The sequence below is a fragment of the Pyricularia pennisetigena genome (assembly GCF_004337985.1).
Source record: "Pyricularia pennisetigena strain Br36 chromosome 7 map unlocalized Pyricularia_pennisetigena_Br36_Scf_8, whole genome shotgun sequence".
NCBI classification, from domain to species: domain Eukaryota; kingdom Fungi; phylum Ascomycota; class Sordariomycetes; order Magnaporthales; family Pyriculariaceae; genus Pyricularia; species Pyricularia pennisetigena.
The window spans coordinates 399,031-417,604 of record NW_021940920.1 but is presented as its reverse complement, the minus strand read 5'-3'; the positions used below and the strand labels follow the sequence as shown (position 1 = coordinate 417,604).

Below are 18,574 nucleotides of genomic sequence, written 5' to 3'. Positions count from 1 at the left end.
GGAGGGGCTAGTCAAGTGTGTTTGTGCTAGAACAGGCCGGGTCTCTCGAGGCCCGATGGCGACAACAACTGTGAGTAGAAGATAGCCAGTGACTCTTTGTCGGGCTCTAAAGCGAGAGTGAAGAAATCGATGCAGGTGGCACAACCGGGATCGCACGCTTCACCAGTTCATCCCATCATCAAGGTGCACCTCGTGGCCAATGTTAGTCGGTGTGTTGTTTGTACGCACCCTGAGCGGCTTTTCCTGTGCTCGCATCATGCGGTCGGTCGTCTGGCTGTTGTTCTGCACGCCCGCCACAACCGTTTAGGGATTGAATTTTGCGTGACGTGAGCAAGACAAGTCCCCTTTTGACATGAATCAGATGCGGCCGGACCAGATCCAAGGGTCCAGCGATAGGCTGGGGAGGTCTATATTGCATATTTGAGAAGTGATTTTTGCCCTGTTTTATTTATTTTATTTTTCTTTATGGCGGGAGAATTGCGTAACCTATACCGGCCAAACACTTGTTTGTTCTTGGAGATGCACCCCAGTCATAACAAAATATGGAACTGTGGCTTGGGCGATCTGTTTATCTTGAAAAAGAAAGATAGCACACTCTCGAGAGACAACGGTCAAGGAAAGTAGGAGCCGATATATCTGGAGAAATCCGGGTAGCAATCAAGTAGAGGGCTGGCAAGAAGGGCTTAGACAGACCATGCAGCTAGCCTTCGACCCTAAGTTCTTGATCTTAATCTGTCATGCAGGTTCCCTGCCTTGAATGGTTGTCGGATGGACGGCATGCTCCTTGTGTTGAATTGTGTTGAACTCCAGGACGAATGTTACATAGCCCTGGTCACACAGGAGTTGTTGGACACCACATGCAAACCATGCAACATCGTCCAACACGAAACTTGGATTACAAAGTGTGACAGTCATTACTTGCCCATCGAAAAGTGTGAGACCAGACTTTGATAGACGACACACTCGGTAATAATCAAATTAAACACCCTTATGACCTGGTTCGTCCGGCTGGCGATCAGGCAGTTAGGCTTTAATTATTTCATTGAGGGTTGCTTATGTGTATCTGTGTCTTGAAGTCAGGATCGGATTCTTCATTGGTCGAGAACCGCATACCGGTAATTACCCAAGGCCGGGGGTGCGAGGGGAGAAGTGCGTTTTCGAACAAGTCTGCGTGATGTTTGAAAGGGATGGAGTGAGAAACTTGAGAGTATAAGACGGAAAAGTGGAAAGTAGCATGCACCAAATGATGTGAGAACAGTCAGGAGGGATTTCTGAAAACTGACAAGCATAAATGATCCAGCACATTAGAAAATTACCTACGGCAGGAGAAAAAGTATTGATGTAGGCGGTCCTTGAATTACATGGCTCTTGCTAACTGCTTTGCAATGTCACGGAGGAGGACCGAGTTGAACGAGGAGAATTCATGGAAAGTGTACGGGCATCAGTATATAATATATACACGATGCTTCCACATTCAAGGTTCTATGGTGTAATGGTTAGCACATGAGGTTCTGAGTTCCTTACAAGTTCTTCAGTTCTAACATCCTCATGATCCCGGTTCGATTCCGGGTAGGACCTTTTTCTTTTGCAATTTTTTTAATTGGTTTCAATTACACTGCTTTATCTAGTCAGTTATTACCAGGGACATGCATCATGCGAGCGAAGGCTAGATAAACTAGCTTGGAATTGGATCGACGCTTAGAAAGCTTTTTTTCAGTTCTACTTTTTTATACATAACTTTGAAGACTTAGTACCGTTGTGAAGTTCTGTGGGTGGGCAGCCAGCCACCAGAATTTGAGGTTATTTTAATGCATTTTCAAGGTGGGTCCCGCATCTTCCTCGTGCCAACCTTACTCAATTGATTGTTGTTAAGTTTTAGCCTGCAAACTGGTGTACAGCTACTTCCTAAACCTGGGCGGCCTAGGTGTTTTACGATTGAAGACTTTTTTTTTTTTTCTCTTTTTTTTTCTTTTTTTTCTCAATCACCCCAGTAAATCACACCCAACGCTCTGCACCAAAAAGTTCTACCACGTCATCCAGTCCAATACATCTCCATGATAGTATTTCTTTCTTGTTGGAAAAAGACTACCGTAGTCGCCAGTTGCGTCTACGGATAGTTTTGTCTGCGTGTAACCCAAAACTAGCTTGAAATACAGTCAATACGCCTCGGGAAGTCTCCGAGGTGTCGACGGTAAAGTCTCCGAAGCCCGCATACAGTCTCGGAAAGTATGCGAGCAGTCTGGACTATCATCACGGCTTTAGCTGTCAGGAGATAGACGGATACCGTCAATTGCCCGATATGGCACTGAAGCATCTCATGTATTTGTTTGCGAGTTTGTCCCTGTCTGTCCATGCCTACTTGCCAACGATATAACGGCCCTATCCATTCCTCTCCTTCTGTATTTGGGTTACTTCTCCGGCATCACCACTTGAGCATCCAGACCTTAACAACACTTGGACAATACTAGTTACAATTTGAAGCAACATCCACAAACGTGGTAACATAAAAATGGCTGCATCCAAGACGCCCTCCTTCCCCCACCTGCTCTACGTCTACCCCTGGATGCCCTTCCGGCGGCGCGTCATCATCCACCGCGAGAAGGGCATCCACGACGCCGTGGAAGTAGTCCCCATCGAAATCTCCACCTAGATCGTGCTCCTGGACAAGCACAAGGACTACTACCCTCCCAAGCCGCCGGGCAGTCTGCCCATACTCGTTCCTCCCGGCGGCCCACGACGGATCACCGCCCATCAAGATCGGCCAGTCCATGGCGATCCTGAACTACCTCGAGGACATGTGCGCCGCGGGCGCCATGGAGCTCCCCGGCGCCCGCGAGGGAGATGCTGCGCTGAGTCAAGCGCGCCCTGGCGGCCGGCAAGACCATGCTGAGGGAGGACCGCGAGCGGCAGGCCGTACACACCAGTGCTTTGCCCTCATGGCTACTCGCGGTGCAGCGGTCAACGTGGCCGACGTTGTGCTCTACCAGTTCCTCGAGTTTGTCGACGACTGCTACGGCGTCGACATCACCGTCGGCTCGGGAGAGGTCGTGACTAATGTCTACGGACTTCAAGTGAAGGATTCGTTTCCTATGTTGGTGGAGTTTTATACCGAGTTCAAAAAGAGAGACTCTGCAAAGAGGACCGAGGGTGCCGGCGAGAAGCCTCCTGCGTGGGCTCTGGCTGTCATGACCAAGTGGGCCGATGGTGTTTTGTAAAAAAAGACTTGAGCATTGTGGATTTTTGGCATGTAATAGATATATGACTTTACAAATTAACTGGAGGGCACTCCTGGTGCGCCTCTCATAGGCTATTCGACAGTTCTATGGCTTTTTCCATCTTTTCGTTGTTCGTTTCTTGAAAAAAAAAAAACAAAAAAAAAAACAAAGCCGCCTCGACGTCATACAAAGTTGCTGCTCTTGTCTCAGATATTCTCTACAAAGTAAACTCATAAATCATAACAACATGCCAAATACCAAGTGGCCCACAACGAGCACCGCCGCACACGCCCAAAACTCAGACTTGCTTGGTTCACCGGTCGCCTTGCCCGCACCGCTCTTGTCCTGCGATGAGCTGGGAATGGGAAGCCCCTGGCCCGGGGAGCATTCGCCGACAAAGTTAGCGGCCGCACCTTTGGGGCTCGCCGGGATCATCTGCTCGTTGCTGCCGCAGTTGGCATAGGGCGCCATGAAGATCATGTTGCTGCCCTGGTCAAAGACGGTGTAGACGGAGCGCATGAAGCTGTCTCCCAGCAGCGCCGTGACGCTGCCCGATTTTATAGGCACGGCACCGAGGACGCACGTGTTGCCGCCCGCGTTCCAAAAGAAGTTGCGCCAGGGGATGCTGATCTTGAAGGAGCCGTTGTTGAAGCTAAAGTCGAACGAGGCCTCTGCCGGCAGCTTGTCGCACTTTATAAAGTAAACTCCTCCTTCCGCGTTCCACAGCGCGTTGGAGTCGATGGCCATGGCCGTGACGATGGTCGACGGCAGGTAGCTGAGCGTGGATCCCGAGTCGATGACGATGGGGATGTTGGCGCCGCTGTACGTTTTGTTGTTGGTGCTCTTTGTCAAATTGATGCTGTCCATCGACACCCAGTACCTCCGTATCTCCTCCTTGCCCTGTGGGCCCAGTATCGGCATCTGCGCGAGCTTTCCCGAGAACTTTTTGGTGTCGACACCGCCAAACGAGAGCACGCCGCTGTTGGTGGCATCTGCCGACCCGAGGGCCACGGAGAACGCCCGGCTTTTGGTCACGTTCTGGAGGAAGAGGTCGTCCACCATGTTGTTGTACTGTAGGTTCACGCCGTTGCCGAACCCCAAGCCCATGATTCCCTCGTTCAGGTCCTTGCTGGACGTGGCAACACCAAATATGACATTGCTGAGCGAGATGCCTTGAGTTCGCGGTCGGGTAAAGTCAGTTGTGCTGCCGGAGAGCCTACCGAGACCTGTGGAACAAACTCACTGCTATTGGGGATGGATACCGAGTCCTTGTAGTATGTAATGTTCACGTCGCCCTTGCCATATGGAATGTTGTTTGATGTTGTCGAGGCTTGTGCAGTGCTTGACTGTCCCGGGTTGTACTGGCCATTGGCCACGCATTCTGCCTTTTGATCTTGGCTTTTGACCGCTGAGCAAACGGGGTTGACCCAAAGCTCATCGGAACCCGTGTCTATGGCAACCTTGACCTGCTGACCAGGGGTTCCTATGCTCACTGGATTTGCGTCATGAGTTAGTTTGGTTTCCCCCAAGTGACTTGGACGATATTTTGGAAGGGTATAAAAAAGTGGCTGGGAGCCAGTAACATACACTGGATAAGATAACTGATGGATGAGATGTTGTAAATGGTGACGTCCGTGTTTCGCTTCAGGATGGGTTTCGATACTTGTCTGTGATATATAGGAAAGGATACGAAGCCGGGATCGGACGCTGATGGTTGCGACTCGGTGGAGACTTGTTTGTTGGGGATGTCAGCCACGCCGACTGCAGCAACACCTGCCGCGGCCGTTGCAAATAGGAATGCTGCGTTCTTCATGATGTCCACCGGGCAATTATTTGGTATGTGAACATTAACTTTTGCTCTTTCTCTTTTTTTTTCTAGCGTAAGAGAGACAACTAGAAGAAGAAGAAAAAAAAAATAAGAAAAAGAAAAACGACAAAACAAATCTGGGGTAGGCGACGAGGTAAGTATTTGTAGACTCGAGTGTTTAATTACCTAGCTTCCCCGTTAGACTGTGATCTATGCGTTTAATTTATGACATACACTTACATGTCGACCTTGATCAGTTGCGTGTACTGCTTAACCTAGAACGGCTTAATATTTCTGTAGAAACCTGCCATATCCATCAAAAGTATGTCATCATTGATAAATTCCATTTTTTCTCTCGCTCTTCTCCTCAATCGCATCTGTATCCTGTCCACAATCCCGCTTCCCACTTCCCGAAGATGTCAAGCCTCCCACCCACACATTCACCTGTGTGGGTAGTACTACGTACTTCTCTCAACACATCTGGCCCCCCTCCTCCCCATTGCCGCCCGGATCTTTCCTCCGATTGTCTAGAACACGTTCTCATTTCAAAGCACTGTTTCTGACCGACCGACCAACTCTCGGGGCTGAGGGGAAGGAGGTTTGCGCCAACTAGCGTCATGATATGGGGGGGTGCAACTAGGCTAGGCTGGGACACTAGACGGTCAAAGTCTCTCCCTCACCCGTCAGTCGATTATCACTCAAAGCGACGATCAGGGTTAGACAGGCAGATAGAAATAAAACTTGAATCTTTTTGAGACAGGGTGGCAAGGGTATCTATCATACTTTCCTTCTTTTTTTTCTTTTTTCTTTTCTTTTTTTTCTCCTTTTGCCCTGCTTTGGAGATATATCAAAGTGCTGCATTTCCCTCCTCCGAGGATTTAGGTGTCGAACAAGTCGACACAGAAACAACCTTGCTGTACAATTCTCAACTGATCGATTGATAGCAAGAAAAGGATTAGCGAATCCCTTCTTTTGAGTTTCTTCTGCGCTCCTTCATAATTTGGGTGGGAGAATCCGGTCTTCTTCCTCCCCGTAGCACCCGCGCCGCCGCCCGACGCCCTGGCCATCCGCTAGTCTAGATGAATCTAGGAGGAGCCGTGTTTTATACACAGCTGGGGGAGATTCGGTAACAGCCGCGCGAGTCGACTGTCAGACCACTAGATAGTAGAGCATGCTTCCCCCTAGAAGGGCCGAAGGAAGATTATAGGGAACTGGTGATCGAGTTTGTCTCCCGACCTAGGGAACTTATGTTTGTTCCATCAGATCAAATCTCGGCAGCTTCACTCGGTGTCAGCCCGGTACAATCTTGCATCCTTCTGATTACTTCAATGTCCAGCTGTTAGCCAGACAAATGATGGAAGAAATTAGTTTTTGCACACTGACCTGGCGCAATGTTAGCTTTTTATCACATCCACAAACAGAAACGATTCCAAGAATATACACTAATCACTAGCAGTAAGGAGGGAGTCATGCAAGAATAAACAACATATTTAAAAAGAGTGAAAGAGAATCGAACTCAAGCAAAGAGGCTATATATTGCCAACAACATCCCAACTGCGTCTTCTAGAGCCCCGGCTGTGGGGAGCCGCATAAAATGGTATACCCAACGAAACATCGCTTTCAAATGCTTTGGAAAAAAAAAAGTTTGTGAAGACTGGTCCAGCATGCAAGAGATCCTCCTCCCGTGTCCAATCGCCGCGGGTGGATTCCCATCAGCTTTTCCTATCATATCGTGCTTTATCATCCTGGCCCAACGGATTCCAGCAGACGATTCTTTGACACGTTCCACCTTTGAGTTCGCCGTCCATTCAAGTCAATTACCACGTTCTCAGTATCGCTGTCGTTGAATTTCAATCGGGTCCAGGTTTTTGTCGGATAGTGAAACTCATTTGGACGGGCCGCGCAGGGGACTAGCATAATATGTGTTAGCCGTGTTGATCAAAAAAAGATGAATCCATCGTCAACAGCCACAAATATGGAACTGGAACATACCCACAGCCTTGCGGCGTGACGACACCAAAGAAGCAGTCGTCTGGTGACCTGTCGACGACCATGTCCTTGGTGATGGGAGTGATGACGACCCAGGCGCTGGCCAGCGAGGCGCAGAGAGCGAGAACGAAAGTGGCCTTCATTTTTATTTTCCTCCGGGAGCCTGGAACGTGACGCTTCCGAAGTTTTGGGGGTAAGAGATCGATGGGCGATGCGGCCTGATTTGATTTGGCAAAGACGCGAGGAGCGAAAAATGTCGAAATAACGTCTTCTTTTGGCTCGAGGGCGATAGAAAATGAGGTGCAGGAGCGCGGACGAGTCTGTGTTACTCAATGCGTTGGCACTCGGACGTGTTCGTGGGTATCTATCTCTTGTTGATGGAGTTTGATTTGTGGGAATAATTCGGACTATGGGTATCTTCAGACCAGCTGACGCTGTCGATAATTCAAAATGTCGACCAGCGAATATCTTTCGTAGCGAGAAAATCGGTTGTAAAGACAGAAGCGAATGGTGAAGGCAATTAGGAAGCAAAGTGAAAGACGGTGCGAAATGAAGCGATCACGAGTCCAGGGGCGAGGGTAAAAGTCATATGGCGAAAAAGGAGACCAAGGGAGATGGCGCCAATCAAGCGAGAGAGAAAGTGGTACGACTTTGGTGGGTCTGCGACAGGTTTCGTCGCAGAGAGTGGTCAACTTTTGGGGTCAACATCGCCCAGCGAGTTTCAGGTTTTTCGAAACGGGAATGTGGCGTGGCAGAGAGAATGGGGTCGTTTATGAGGCTTGCGCGGCTCTCAATCCAATCAAAATGCAACCTACCACCAAAAGATTCCGACTGTACTCTCTATCCCCTTGTGGCGCATTACTTCTGGTGATCAACCCGCCCGTTCCCATCAGGTTTATTTGAGTTTATCGCCCTGGGCGGCAAAGCGGCTTCAGCCGATCAATGCTTGTCTTCGATACGACCGAAATTCGCCATGCAAAGCTAATCAAATACTATTGATTTCCTCAGTAAGATGGAAGTTATCGCAGATCGGATTTGAGATACTCATGTGCTAGTTGCTCCTTGCTGTTTTGCACTTCAACACTGTTTACTACCGACATGTGATTATTAAACCAGGTCTCAAAGTCGACGATATGTACCAGGGAGACACCTGCGATTGTGGATGCGGGATAATGACAAGCCTACTTAATGCTTAAACAGACGAAAGCCGACGAATTTTTCTCGTCCCATATCTCTGACAATGGTTGAGACTGGAAGAAAAATCCACATCATTCCTGTAGTAGCGGACCAAACAAGCATCCATCTCCACCGCCATGATCGAGATAAAGTTCTTATCTTTTTTTCCTCGGTCTTCGTTCGGGTGTCATATGCCGAGTCCCTAGAATTGACTTGTTGAAGCCTGGAATTGACACCAAAGCCCTCCTTTTCAGTTGATTTATGCCATCCGTGTGGTCTCATAAACCAAGCATACCGATTTGTGCAACTCTCAGGGACAAAAGATGGGGCAATGCGAATCGGCGTCGGACAGACGGTAGAATTGCTCCAGGTTGGTTTTCATGAAACCTAGATAGGGCCAGGCTGCATGTACAGTCACCATCTATTACTTCGCAGAACCATTCCCCTGGCTCATGATGGGTCATATATCCTTCTGTATTAACAAAAGATTATTTGAATTATACACAGCCACCATATCAATCTCCAACGTGTCTATGAGGGAGGGACCGGGGGAGGAGCATCAGTTCCTGTAGCTCCGCGATTTAGGCCACCGGCTTGGGGAGGAAGGAACATCGGCAGGTAGCAGACAACAAGGGACATGACTGCAAGGTTACGAGTTAGTGTTCCGTCCGCAACTCCAGAACAGATGTATAATCGCTCTTCAACTTACGCGACATGCCAACGCCAAAGTAGCCAGGGGTTGCTGAACTGTTCTTGGACTCCTCGCTCTCGCCCAGCCAGCTCTGTAAACTAAATACAACCGCAGCCCTACCGCAACAACAGTCGTTAGCCTTAGGCCAAGCAGAATGGCTTCGAGGAGAAACGAGTAGGCAACTATCGGGAGAACATGATGATATCACGCCGCACTAGCTAGTAGAACTACGTTTCCTCGAGTTTGGTGCGTCTGGTCGGAGTTCGGGGGCAGGAGAATGGGCATTCCTCACCATCCGATGAAGCGGTTCCTCATGAAAATAGCTGCCATTGGTAGCGTCGAGGAAAGTGTGGACTGGATATCTGCGCCGTCGGCCTTGGGAGCCGGTGCCTGATACGGCACAACTAGTCCAAGAAGAAAGTGGTCAAGTCAGCATGATGTAAGGGGTACAGGGTGGATGTTGATGGTGGTATTTCTTACTCAAGTCTGGCCTGCGCATATCCTTTTTGGTCGCCATTCTGGGCGTCGGGTCTAGGCCTGGCTTTTGAGAGGTGCAAGATGTTCGCTGGCTGGAGGTGGTTAAAGGGCGGGCTCTCCTGATAAATTGATATCGCGATGAAGTTGCGCGACAGCCGACAGACGGTCAATCAGACCGCGAAGCTGCTGGTGCATCTAACCGCGAGGGACTGGGCCAACCCAGGGGCCAATGGATGTGAGCGCTAATTGCCCCACAAGTCATGTCGTTGCAGGGGGTTATTGGGGAAACAGACCCGCCACTGTCGTGCCCTCATTTGGATTCTGGAGAAACGTGCTGTATTAACTACGATTGAACTCAAAGGGCTTTTATTTATTTATTTATTTTTTTTTTTTTTTTTTATCTCCTCCCTCTGCCTCTCTCGCTTTACGGGGGTGGTCGGTCCTGGCTCTATATTGTGGTGGTTTTCTCAAACCTAGTTCAAGTCAGTGATGTTCGGTAGGTTGAGTTATAGCATAATGCATAAATAGCTGTGTAGGTTAGTCCCTTGTATTGTAAAAAGCCGATTGACCGATTAAGGAAACATCCAGAGAAACAGCCACCAAAAAAAAAAAAAAAAAAAAAAAAAAAAAAAAAAAAAAAAGCACTTCTCGTCATTTTATCCCTTGACGTCTTTCCCCCTCATCTTCTCAATTTAGGATGGCGTGCTAGTACCAGCTGAGCCAAGGGGCACAGCTACCACGCGAAAGTGGAGCTTGGGCAATGAATTCCGAATAGACGAATCTTGGTGAACCCATCTGAAGGCGTTGGTAGCTATTCGATAAAATGTACCCCCCAAGGCCCAAGTCAAACACCCGTCGTTTGTCCCAGATCTAACTATGATTCAGTTGCCCAGCCAAGAAAAAATAAAAAAAAGAGACAACAGCGCCCGATCTGAAGGAAAGAGATGGGAGGCTTCGTTCGTAGGTACTGGCTATGTTCACGTTGATATGAAGGAGAGAATGAGAAGAGTGCTGCAAACAACTGAGGAGAAAATTAAACACTGAGTATATGGCAGAGTTCATTACGTGTTGCGAAAAATCCCTCCTCCATCCCGTACAAGACGCCAACATGCAGTGCTACCACGGATGGTCTCGGCCTAAGCCAAAACCCTGCCGAAGTTGAAAGCCTGCAGACGGCACGCTTGGGCGCAGCTACCGCGCAGCAGATCAAGAGTTAAGTATCACCCCGTATGCAGTTCCAGCGTGAACAGATAGAGGTGTTTCTTTTGCACACATGTACGTTACCAACTCAGCTACTGTAGGTACACTACTGCAAGATAGACAAGGTTGTTCTTCTTCCGAATACTCCGGGCCTGTCTGTAATTGGCTTCGGACAATCCGCGGAAGAGGATTGGATTGGTTGTACATTTATCGTCCCCTACATGGCTTAATCACTTTTTTTAATATAATTAGCACCTCCCAATCCCAGTAAGATGTCTGCAGCTCCCCAGTCGATGGCAAACTTGCAAGGGTCATTGTTTGCTACTACTGTACTGTAGTCCGCCCACCCAAGTCTTGTCTTAATGCCTTTCCCCGCTTGTCGCCTGCCCCGGTAAGAGCCTTGAGAACTTTCAGTGACTCGAAACGTTTCTTTATTTCGGTCGAATCTTGAACGTATTTGGTGTATATACCATGTACCGAATTGATACATGACATGCTCGCTGCTTGTGGTCCGGTTCAACCTAATTCGCCTTACTAACCGCGCCCCCTCCTCTTAGGTCGAACCAAGCGAACATAATCCTAGCCCGGGCCCGGGAACATATCCCACAAGGTGCCTTTGCATGCTCATGCAAATGTCACCAATACTGTTCAGGTTTGGCTTTACCAAGCAATGAGTCTCTTGCAATTTGCCAAGCTTGCATACCACCTAGGTATGGGAGCGATCGCCTAGTGATGCCTGAAGAATGACCGCAAAGATAGGTAGGTGGGTCGGCCGATCGAGCACAGGCACAATTGTCAGCTCCCGTCTCCGCCATGTCTGGCTGGGACGGTTGTTCGTTTGCTGTGCCTGTGCTCCCGTCACAATTCACACTACAGTACAGTACCCAGCTACCTTCGTCTCTTATCTCTCGTGTCGTACTCGTCTGGGTTTGCCGCTGGTGCTTGGTGATGTACCGAACAAGGAAAAAAACATAGCGTCACGTAAATGTCAGACTGTGAAAAATCAAGCAAGATGGAATCCATCTTCTTGAATTTTTATTGTATTCTTTGCTCGAGGCACAACCCGTACAAAAACTACAGTAGCAAAGCAAAGCGCTCATCCAAGAGGGAAAAGTTCAGTTCGATCCCTTCGGATACCCACTTTTCCTGACCACAAGGGTCGGGCAAGAAAGAGTCAGGGGTCCCATCCAGTCTCGCGCCTCCGTCGGCGATTCTGGATCCGGCCGATAGCGCCAACAAACACCCAAGCACGGCCACAGCAACCCACACTGCACGATTCGCAGCCTCATCAATTCCACGCCATTCCCGACGACATGAACCGTTGAAACCACGTGAACACATCACCACGACCGACTCGACTCGACTCGACCACAAGAGCGACGACGATAGAAACGTCAGCGATAGCCCTAGGCAGAAAGCCCTTTTTGACTACTGGCAAGAAACAAAAAGAAACAAGAGACGAGTGCCAGAAGAACGACCGCACTTCCCCTGCCAACCGGATCTAATCGACGACTGCGATACCTGCAACAATAATGGCCGCTCTGCCTTTTCACCCGAGATGACGTCCCGGCCCTCTCTGGCCGTCCAGCAGCAGCGGCAGCCCACGAGATCGCTGAGCGGTGGCCCTCCGATGAGGCAGTCCGGCCCTCCTGCCCCCCAGCGAACCTTGAGCCAGTCCTACCTGCCGCACGACCTTGCCGGCGACGTCGCTCCTCGAAATGGCGCCAGCATACGTCGGGGAGGCTCGCGCCTCAAGTTGGAACTTTCCAACGACTCCTTTGGCCACTTGGGATCCCTCGGCGACTCGCCCACCACTGCTATCGACTCCTCCAATGCCTTCACACCCTCGCGCATCATGTCCATGGCCGATAGCGCCTCCGATATCGATATGGGCGCACTGAGCCCCAATAACCCAAATCGTGTATTACCAGACGGCATGTCCATGCTTGACACGCCATCAGAACCCCCAAACACTCCGCTACCGATGCCGCGGCGTCGTAATCGATTCCCCGTACCCGATCCTCGTAGAAAATCCGCGCCGGCACCCCCTCCGCCGCTTAAGAAAGATGTAAGACCGAGGCCCTGGGCAATCGAGACTCCGAGCATCGCGCCCAAGTATCACCAACGCACGCCAGATCCGCATGCTCCAGGAGTAGCGACTCGCGGGACATCTACATCAAGCAGAGCAGGGTCGTCTACAACTAGCGGCGCGCAAGTCGGGCATTGCGCCGATTTCTTTCCCTGGGTTGGGGACCACCCGGAGGATCATTTCTCGCATAAAATCATTACCGAGGGACACTACGAACGCCAACCAGGGCAGCATGAGACCTCCTCGGCCAGAAACTATGTTTTCCAGACCCTTAAACAAAATAGAGGCCTGCAGGGTCTATCGCTTGTGTACAGCGAGGTCCTGAGGCACAGGCGAGATATTGGCCAAGTCGTAGCACCACCAAGCTTCAAGCCGCCACCGCGAGTGACTTTGACGGATACAAAGCGTGAGGTCTGGCTGAGGGACCTTGCGAACCCAGCAATCACGTTACGCCGACTTAGCCGGACGATACCGCATGGCATCCGTGGCCGAGTGTTACTTGACCAATGTCTCAACAAGAAGGTTCCTGCCGAACGTGCTGTTTGGCTTGCCAAATGCGTCGGCGCCAACGAGATCCGTGCAGTCAAGCGCAAGGGAGCCAACGGTGCTCTGGTTATGGGTGGCGAGGCCAAGTGGATTCGCGACTGGACTATCTGTGTCGAGCAGTTTGTCGAAACCTCGGTGCTGCTTGTTGCCTCTTCCGACTGGAGTAAATGGAGGGCTGATTATGCGTAAGCTTTTGCTCTAACCCTAACGCTCTCACCCCAGAAAAAAAAAGGTATAGTTATACTGACAATGAAACAGGGTCCGCCTTGCGCGCCACTTGTTTTGCGCTGAACTCCTCGATAAAGATCATTACTTGGAGTGGCTAGTTACAGGCGTGGAGAACAGCAACTTCTCCAAACTCCCATTTTGGCTCGTTCTATCTCAAATACACTGGAAAGACATTCTTCGCCTCAGGAAACATGGCCGAAGACTAGTCTGCGATATCCTCAACCACCTTCAAACTATACAGGCACATGCCGACCGCGAGCTTTTCCAAGCCTTGGAAGATCAACTCACTTCAACAGTTCGAAGTCTTCTGATGATGGCACCGGAGAGCTTCGTGTTGCCTTCAAAATGGCCAAAATTACGAGCAACAGTCCAGAACATCTTGCCACCCGATGACTGGCCCTTACAAACAGTATTTCGAACTATCGATACCCGCAATGAACAGTTGACTGCCGGTTGTGTTCGGTCACAACCGGCGGCTCGAAGTGTGTTGATAAAAGTGCTCGACAGTGCGCTGCAGTCATCGATTCCCGAGGATTTATCGGCCCGCTGCTTGGCCGTCAACAGGGATATCGGGGCTGTTGCCAGGATCCTGCTGGAATGGGCGACCTCTTCCCAGCGACCTGGATCGACCAAGATATATATCGCTGCTTATCTTCTCAGCACCTGGGCGTCGCTACCTGGCTTCGGAATCACTGACACCATTCTTAAATTCATTGGTTCTACGGCGATTCAAGATAGCCTGCGTAAGGAATTCGTATTCCATCTAGTCGCCGAACTGGTCAGAGCCGAACTGTTCTCGATGGAAAGGTATATACAATGGCTCATCGCCCGAGGCGGTGTCAAAAGTCCCACTGATGTGGAACCCGACGGACCCGCGGATACACGCCTTCTGGTCGAGCTCCCAATAAACGCAATAAGTGACTCTTTGAAGAACATCAGAGCCAGCATGCTGAGGAGAGCAACTTATCCCGTAGCGGATCAAAACCGAGAGATCGAGAACGCCATCGACATTACGAAGCGGATCATGGGCTGGGGCCAGCTTGCTTTCCGGGGAAATCACGTGCCAAACATGTCACTGCAGAAATTCACGAAGCGACTCACAAAGGCTGGCTTTCAGGTGAAACTGCAGGTTGCTGTCTGGCTACGAGGGGCCTTTATGGACACGATAAAGTCGCACCAGGCTTCTGGTCAGAAGGAAGGACTCGGCAGCCTCTCTGACACCATCTTTTGCAATGTGCGCAGGATCTTGGAAGCCTGTGAGGACTTTCGTATGCTGGGTGAAGTTATCCAGGCTCTTGTGCCAATGACCATGTGTGCAGACATTCTCGCGTCCTGCAGTGACACCCTGACAATGCACACTCAGGTCTTTGCCGCACTGAGGCAGCTCAACCCACTATCGGACTGTCTCATGTCGCGATTGACCCCAATAGTCGCCGAAGAGACCGGTCCGGGGGTTAGGCGGCTACTGGCATCGATCACCAGTCTAGTGGCTTGTTTACCTGGCAAGGAAGACCTGGCCGTCAAGCTTGGCATGGATCTCGTGCGATATGATAGAAGCTCAGCCATCGACGCATGCTCGCCGGTGTCAGATAATAACCCCGACGGCGATTTGCACGAAGAAGGAGCCATTGAGCGGTTGCTTGCCACGGGCAGCAGCATGGATAAGCCGACGATGGAGCGTCTTTTCGGCACGCTAGTCGACACTCTCCGGCCAAGCAAGGCTGATGAGAACACAGACAAATTCAGAAGCGCGATCAGTCTACTCACCAAACTGCGCATATTCGACTCGGAATACTTCGATGCTCAGATGACGAAGTGGATCCAGGCTCGAAGCAAGTCATCAGGCGCCATCGAAGTTCTGCGCCTCTATCCGCTTATGATCTCCTCCGGCTGCTTGAGCTTGCCGCTCCTCGTGAATGCGCTGTACGGTGATGCGTCAGTCCAAGATCCAGCTGCCACGAGCGGAGCGAGACCACCATTGTTCCATCAGGAAATGGTTAAGCTCCTTATTCGACCTCTTTCCGAACGCTCATCTACCTCCATGTCAACGGATGAGCAGTATCGATTTCGAATCGCACAATCCCTGGTCATCAAGAAGCATCCCGTTGCGGTGTTGACCGCCATGAGACTAGCCATTGCCGAGTTTGCAGGTAGCCCAAGTGAGGGGAGGTCCAATATGCCACTCGCCGACAAGATCCTACGCACTGCTATACGCTCGACACTCATGGAATTGGCACTAGGGGACTCGAGCATGGTTGCCCGTGTTCTGCTGAACAACAAGCAAGCAAATGCAGCCGAAGTAGCGGCATTATTGGAGACTGAAATGGACAAGATTCTGCTGCCCGCGAAAACGGATCTCGGTGGCGTCGACCCGGAGACGGCTGTGCATATCTCATTCGAGGAGATCCTCCAGCTGACCAACGAACTCACACTGCCGTTTTGCCAGCTGAAGCTCCGGGCAAGCCTCGCTGCAGAGAGCTCCTCGTTGGCAGGTGGCCACGGGGGAGATGCTGGTCAACGTCTACAATCGCAGCTTGATCTCTTCGCAGGCGCCATGGACAAAGCCATAGATGCGCGAAATATGACGTGGACTGGGTTGCTCAGCTGTCTCAATCCGGAGATCACGCAGCACCTCAAGAACAGAGCACAGGCGCGCTTTCTCGACATGCTGCCATCGGCTAGCAAAGAGCCTTTGGGCCTGGCACCCATGGAGTTAGATGCACCTGCGCCAGACCTGAAGGAATGTGACGAGATGGCGGAGAGCCTGGTGTCGGTCGTCGATGCGATTGTCAGGGGAGGTTCTATGGGTCGCCCACCGCAGCTTGTGTCGGCCATGGCCGATAAGCTCATGGATCTTTGGGAAATCCTGGCTATGAGCCCCATGTCTGCAGCCCAAGCAGAAACCCGCCATGCGGTCCAAAAGCACTGGCTTCCGCACCTTTTGACGTTTATAACGTTGCACACGGCGACTTTTGACACGTCCAAGGCTAGCATCGAGGTGCGGGCTCGTGCCGTTCTGGCGCTCTCGGGTATCATGATCGAGCTCTCCAACAGCCTGATGGCTCCGGAAGACTCTTCAGCATCTTCTGAGCTGAGCCCATCGGCTCTCATACAGCGCGTTTTTGACTCGGCGCTGGTGTTAGTAGACAGCCTTCCTGATGACGTGCGAGCGGGGCTGGGTAGAGTCATTTTAGAGAGCACGTCCGACTGCAGGCTGCGTTATCTGATGAGCTGGATACCAGATCCGGGGGCCGACAGGCACTACTTAGTTCCTGGAGTAGGGGTCACAGCCACCGGAAGCGGATCTGATCCGAGGAGAGCTGCACTCATAAGTCAATTGACAGCAGCCCCTCCAGAGTCCAAGGGGAAGCCTTTTGTGCCGAGGCGGTGGGAGCTACTCAACGAGCCGACACCGAACATTGGCGAGAATGACAGCAGTCTGGGCTTGACGCTATTCAGGGCCTTCAAGTTGCAATAGCCATAATTCCTTTTGTAAATACCTCATGCATTTTTTCTTTTCTCTATCGGGTTTAGGGTTCTTTTTTTTCCTTTGGGAAAATCTCATTGTTTTGGCGCGTCGCATTGCATGGGAGATCGGATGATTATTCCAAAGTCATGGGCATGAGAACGAACGGCGGCGGGATGTTGGTTGTCCTTGGGAGATTGGTTTTCTCATAACTTTTTTTGCCTCTCTTTTTACCATCATACCATATAGTCCAACTTTAACTTTCTGTGTATAGCGCTTCTTTTTGTTTTTCATAATTCCCTTGTCTCCCTCTTCCATTCTTTAGTATGTTCTCTTCCTATCCTGCCGCGATTTTGCTGCAGATTCTGTAATAAAGCAATGCGACGGACAAGATGGGGATAACCGATTGGTTTTGATAGGGACTGCAGAGGGCGACTTTTTGCTGTCCCTGGGAATTATGTATATAGGGTATATCTAGGGCCATGTTACGACACCCAAGGTGTTTTTCTATTCGAACCTTTATATCCACCTCACAGCGTTGGCATGGGCGCAATATGGTTGCTGTTGCTTACAACCTTGACAGGATATCACGTGAAACAACCTCGTTGTAGAATGAAGTCTTGGGTAGGCACTCTGTTGATCTATGGCGCAGCAGTGTCCAAGGTAACAATCTATGTCGGACTGATTCCTAGGCGAGTTGGATCACCTCAGCTATGCCATAGGCAGGACGTTCTGGTTTTTTTTTTTTTTTTTTTTTTTTTTTTTTTTTTTTTTTAAAAAAAAAAAAGGGCAGTTAGCTAGTCAGTGCGGGCGACTGCAAAGAATCAGAGTGCTATGTAACGCGAACATCGGTGTATTTTATGGGGTTACACAAATATTGCCCTTTTGGTTCTTTCTATATGTCATAATCCATTCATATCTTAGACTCGGTTCGCCGCCGTAGAATCAACAGTGGCTTGCCTCGGGTAATTAACACGGCCATGCTACCCTGCCGTTGTTCGTTGGTAACGTAGAAAAACAAGGACTTTGACGTTTGCGACCACCTACCCCTGAATGAATGAATGTGTGTGTGTGTGTGCTTGATTGACCGCGTGTTCACCTAGGACTTGAATTTTTTTACTAACTACCATAATGTTGTCCAAGCCACGTCCCCCCCCTTTTTTTGTTATCTCCTTATTTTCTGTACGTGGTCCTTGTTTCTTCTTGCGCAATCTTGCGACGCTGAGCCACCGGGTTCAAGAGAGACAGACAGCCGCAAAAAGAACAAAACGTTCGGTCAACTACAGCCTTCATCCCAGACGGCGACGGGGTCCGCATGGATGGGATGTGGAACACAGAACGCGCCGATAAACTCGATTGATTCGCCGGCTTGGCCGGGTCCACCAAAGAAATGCGGGAGGCAACCCAATAGCCAACAACTCCTTGGCCTACCTAGTCTGGACTAGTGCAAGTAGCGTCTTTGTACCAGACGGGTTTCTTAGCGTCCTTGTCGGGCAAAATCCCTTGGGCTGGGGCGGAGGACCCAAGACAATCATTGCGCGGGGAAAGAATTCATGGTATCATGCAGAATAATGCAGTCGTCCCTTGGTGCCTGCGGCGTGGGCCAAGTTCTGGGTTGTTATGAACAGGACACAATACGGACAATGCCCTCATAAATCAAACGGCTGATGGGATTCGGACAGGACAGAAT

The 18,574-nt window shown here is 50.3% G+C and overlaps 6 protein-coding genes across 6 annotated transcripts; 3 read left to right on the top strand and 3 right to left on the bottom strand.

Moving 5' to 3' along the window:
* Positions 1 to 2,509: 2,509 nt before the first annotated feature.
* Positions 2,510 to 3,215, top strand: PpBr36_09251 (uncharacterized protein; the record flags this gene model as incomplete). Its single annotated transcript, XM_029896372.1, has 2 exons — positions 2,510 to 2,623; positions 2,757 to 3,215. The coding sequence occupies 2 exons, from the start codon at positions 2,510 to 2,512 to the stop codon at positions 3,213 to 3,215; spliced, it is 573 nt and encodes a 190-aa protein (XP_029744971.1).
* A 237-nt stretch (positions 3,216 to 3,452) lies between these two features.
* PpBr36_09250 (uncharacterized protein) lies at positions 3,453 to 5,028 on the bottom strand (the record flags this gene model as incomplete). The annotated part of the gene is made up of 3 exons (XM_029896371.1): positions 3,453 to 4,387; positions 4,459 to 4,707; positions 4,803 to 5,028. 3 exons carry the CDS (start codon positions 5,026 to 5,028, stop codon positions 3,453 to 3,455), a joined length of 1,410 nt encoding a protein of 469 aa, XP_029744968.1.
* Positions 5,029 to 6,907: 1,879 nt separating this feature from the next.
* On the bottom strand, positions 6,908 to 7,154 carry PpBr36_09249 (uncharacterized protein; the record flags this gene model as incomplete). Its single annotated transcript, XM_029896370.1, has 2 exons — positions 6,908 to 6,932; positions 7,015 to 7,154. 2 exons carry the CDS (start codon positions 7,152 to 7,154, stop codon positions 6,908 to 6,910), a joined length of 165 nt encoding a protein of 54 aa, XP_029744623.1.
* A 1,564-nt stretch (positions 7,155 to 8,718) lies between these two features.
* On the bottom strand, positions 8,719 to 9,395 carry PpBr36_09248 (uncharacterized protein; the record flags this gene model as incomplete). Its single annotated transcript, XM_029896369.1, has 4 exons — positions 8,719 to 8,828; positions 8,897 to 8,994; positions 9,171 to 9,282; positions 9,359 to 9,395. 4 exons carry the CDS (start codon positions 9,393 to 9,395, stop codon positions 8,719 to 8,721), a joined length of 357 nt encoding a protein of 118 aa, XP_029744624.1.
* A 2,718-nt stretch (positions 9,396 to 12,113) lies between these two features.
* Positions 12,114 to 16,896, top strand: PpBr36_09247 (uncharacterized protein; the record flags this gene model as incomplete). The annotated part of the gene is made up of 2 exons (XM_029896368.1): positions 12,114 to 13,375; positions 13,449 to 16,896. The coding sequence occupies 2 exons, from the start codon at positions 12,114 to 12,116 to the stop codon at positions 16,894 to 16,896; spliced, it is 4,710 nt and encodes a 1,569-aa protein (XP_029744667.1).
* Positions 16,897 to 18,203: 1,307 nt separating this feature from the next.
* PpBr36_09246 (uncharacterized protein) lies at positions 18,204 to 18,329 on the top strand (the record flags this gene model as incomplete). The annotated part of the gene is made up of 1 exon (XM_029896367.1): positions 18,204 to 18,329. One exon carries the CDS (start codon positions 18,204 to 18,206, stop codon positions 18,327 to 18,329), a length of 126 nt encoding a protein of 41 aa, XP_029744669.1.
* Between the last annotated feature and the right edge of the window lie 245 nt (positions 18,330 to 18,574).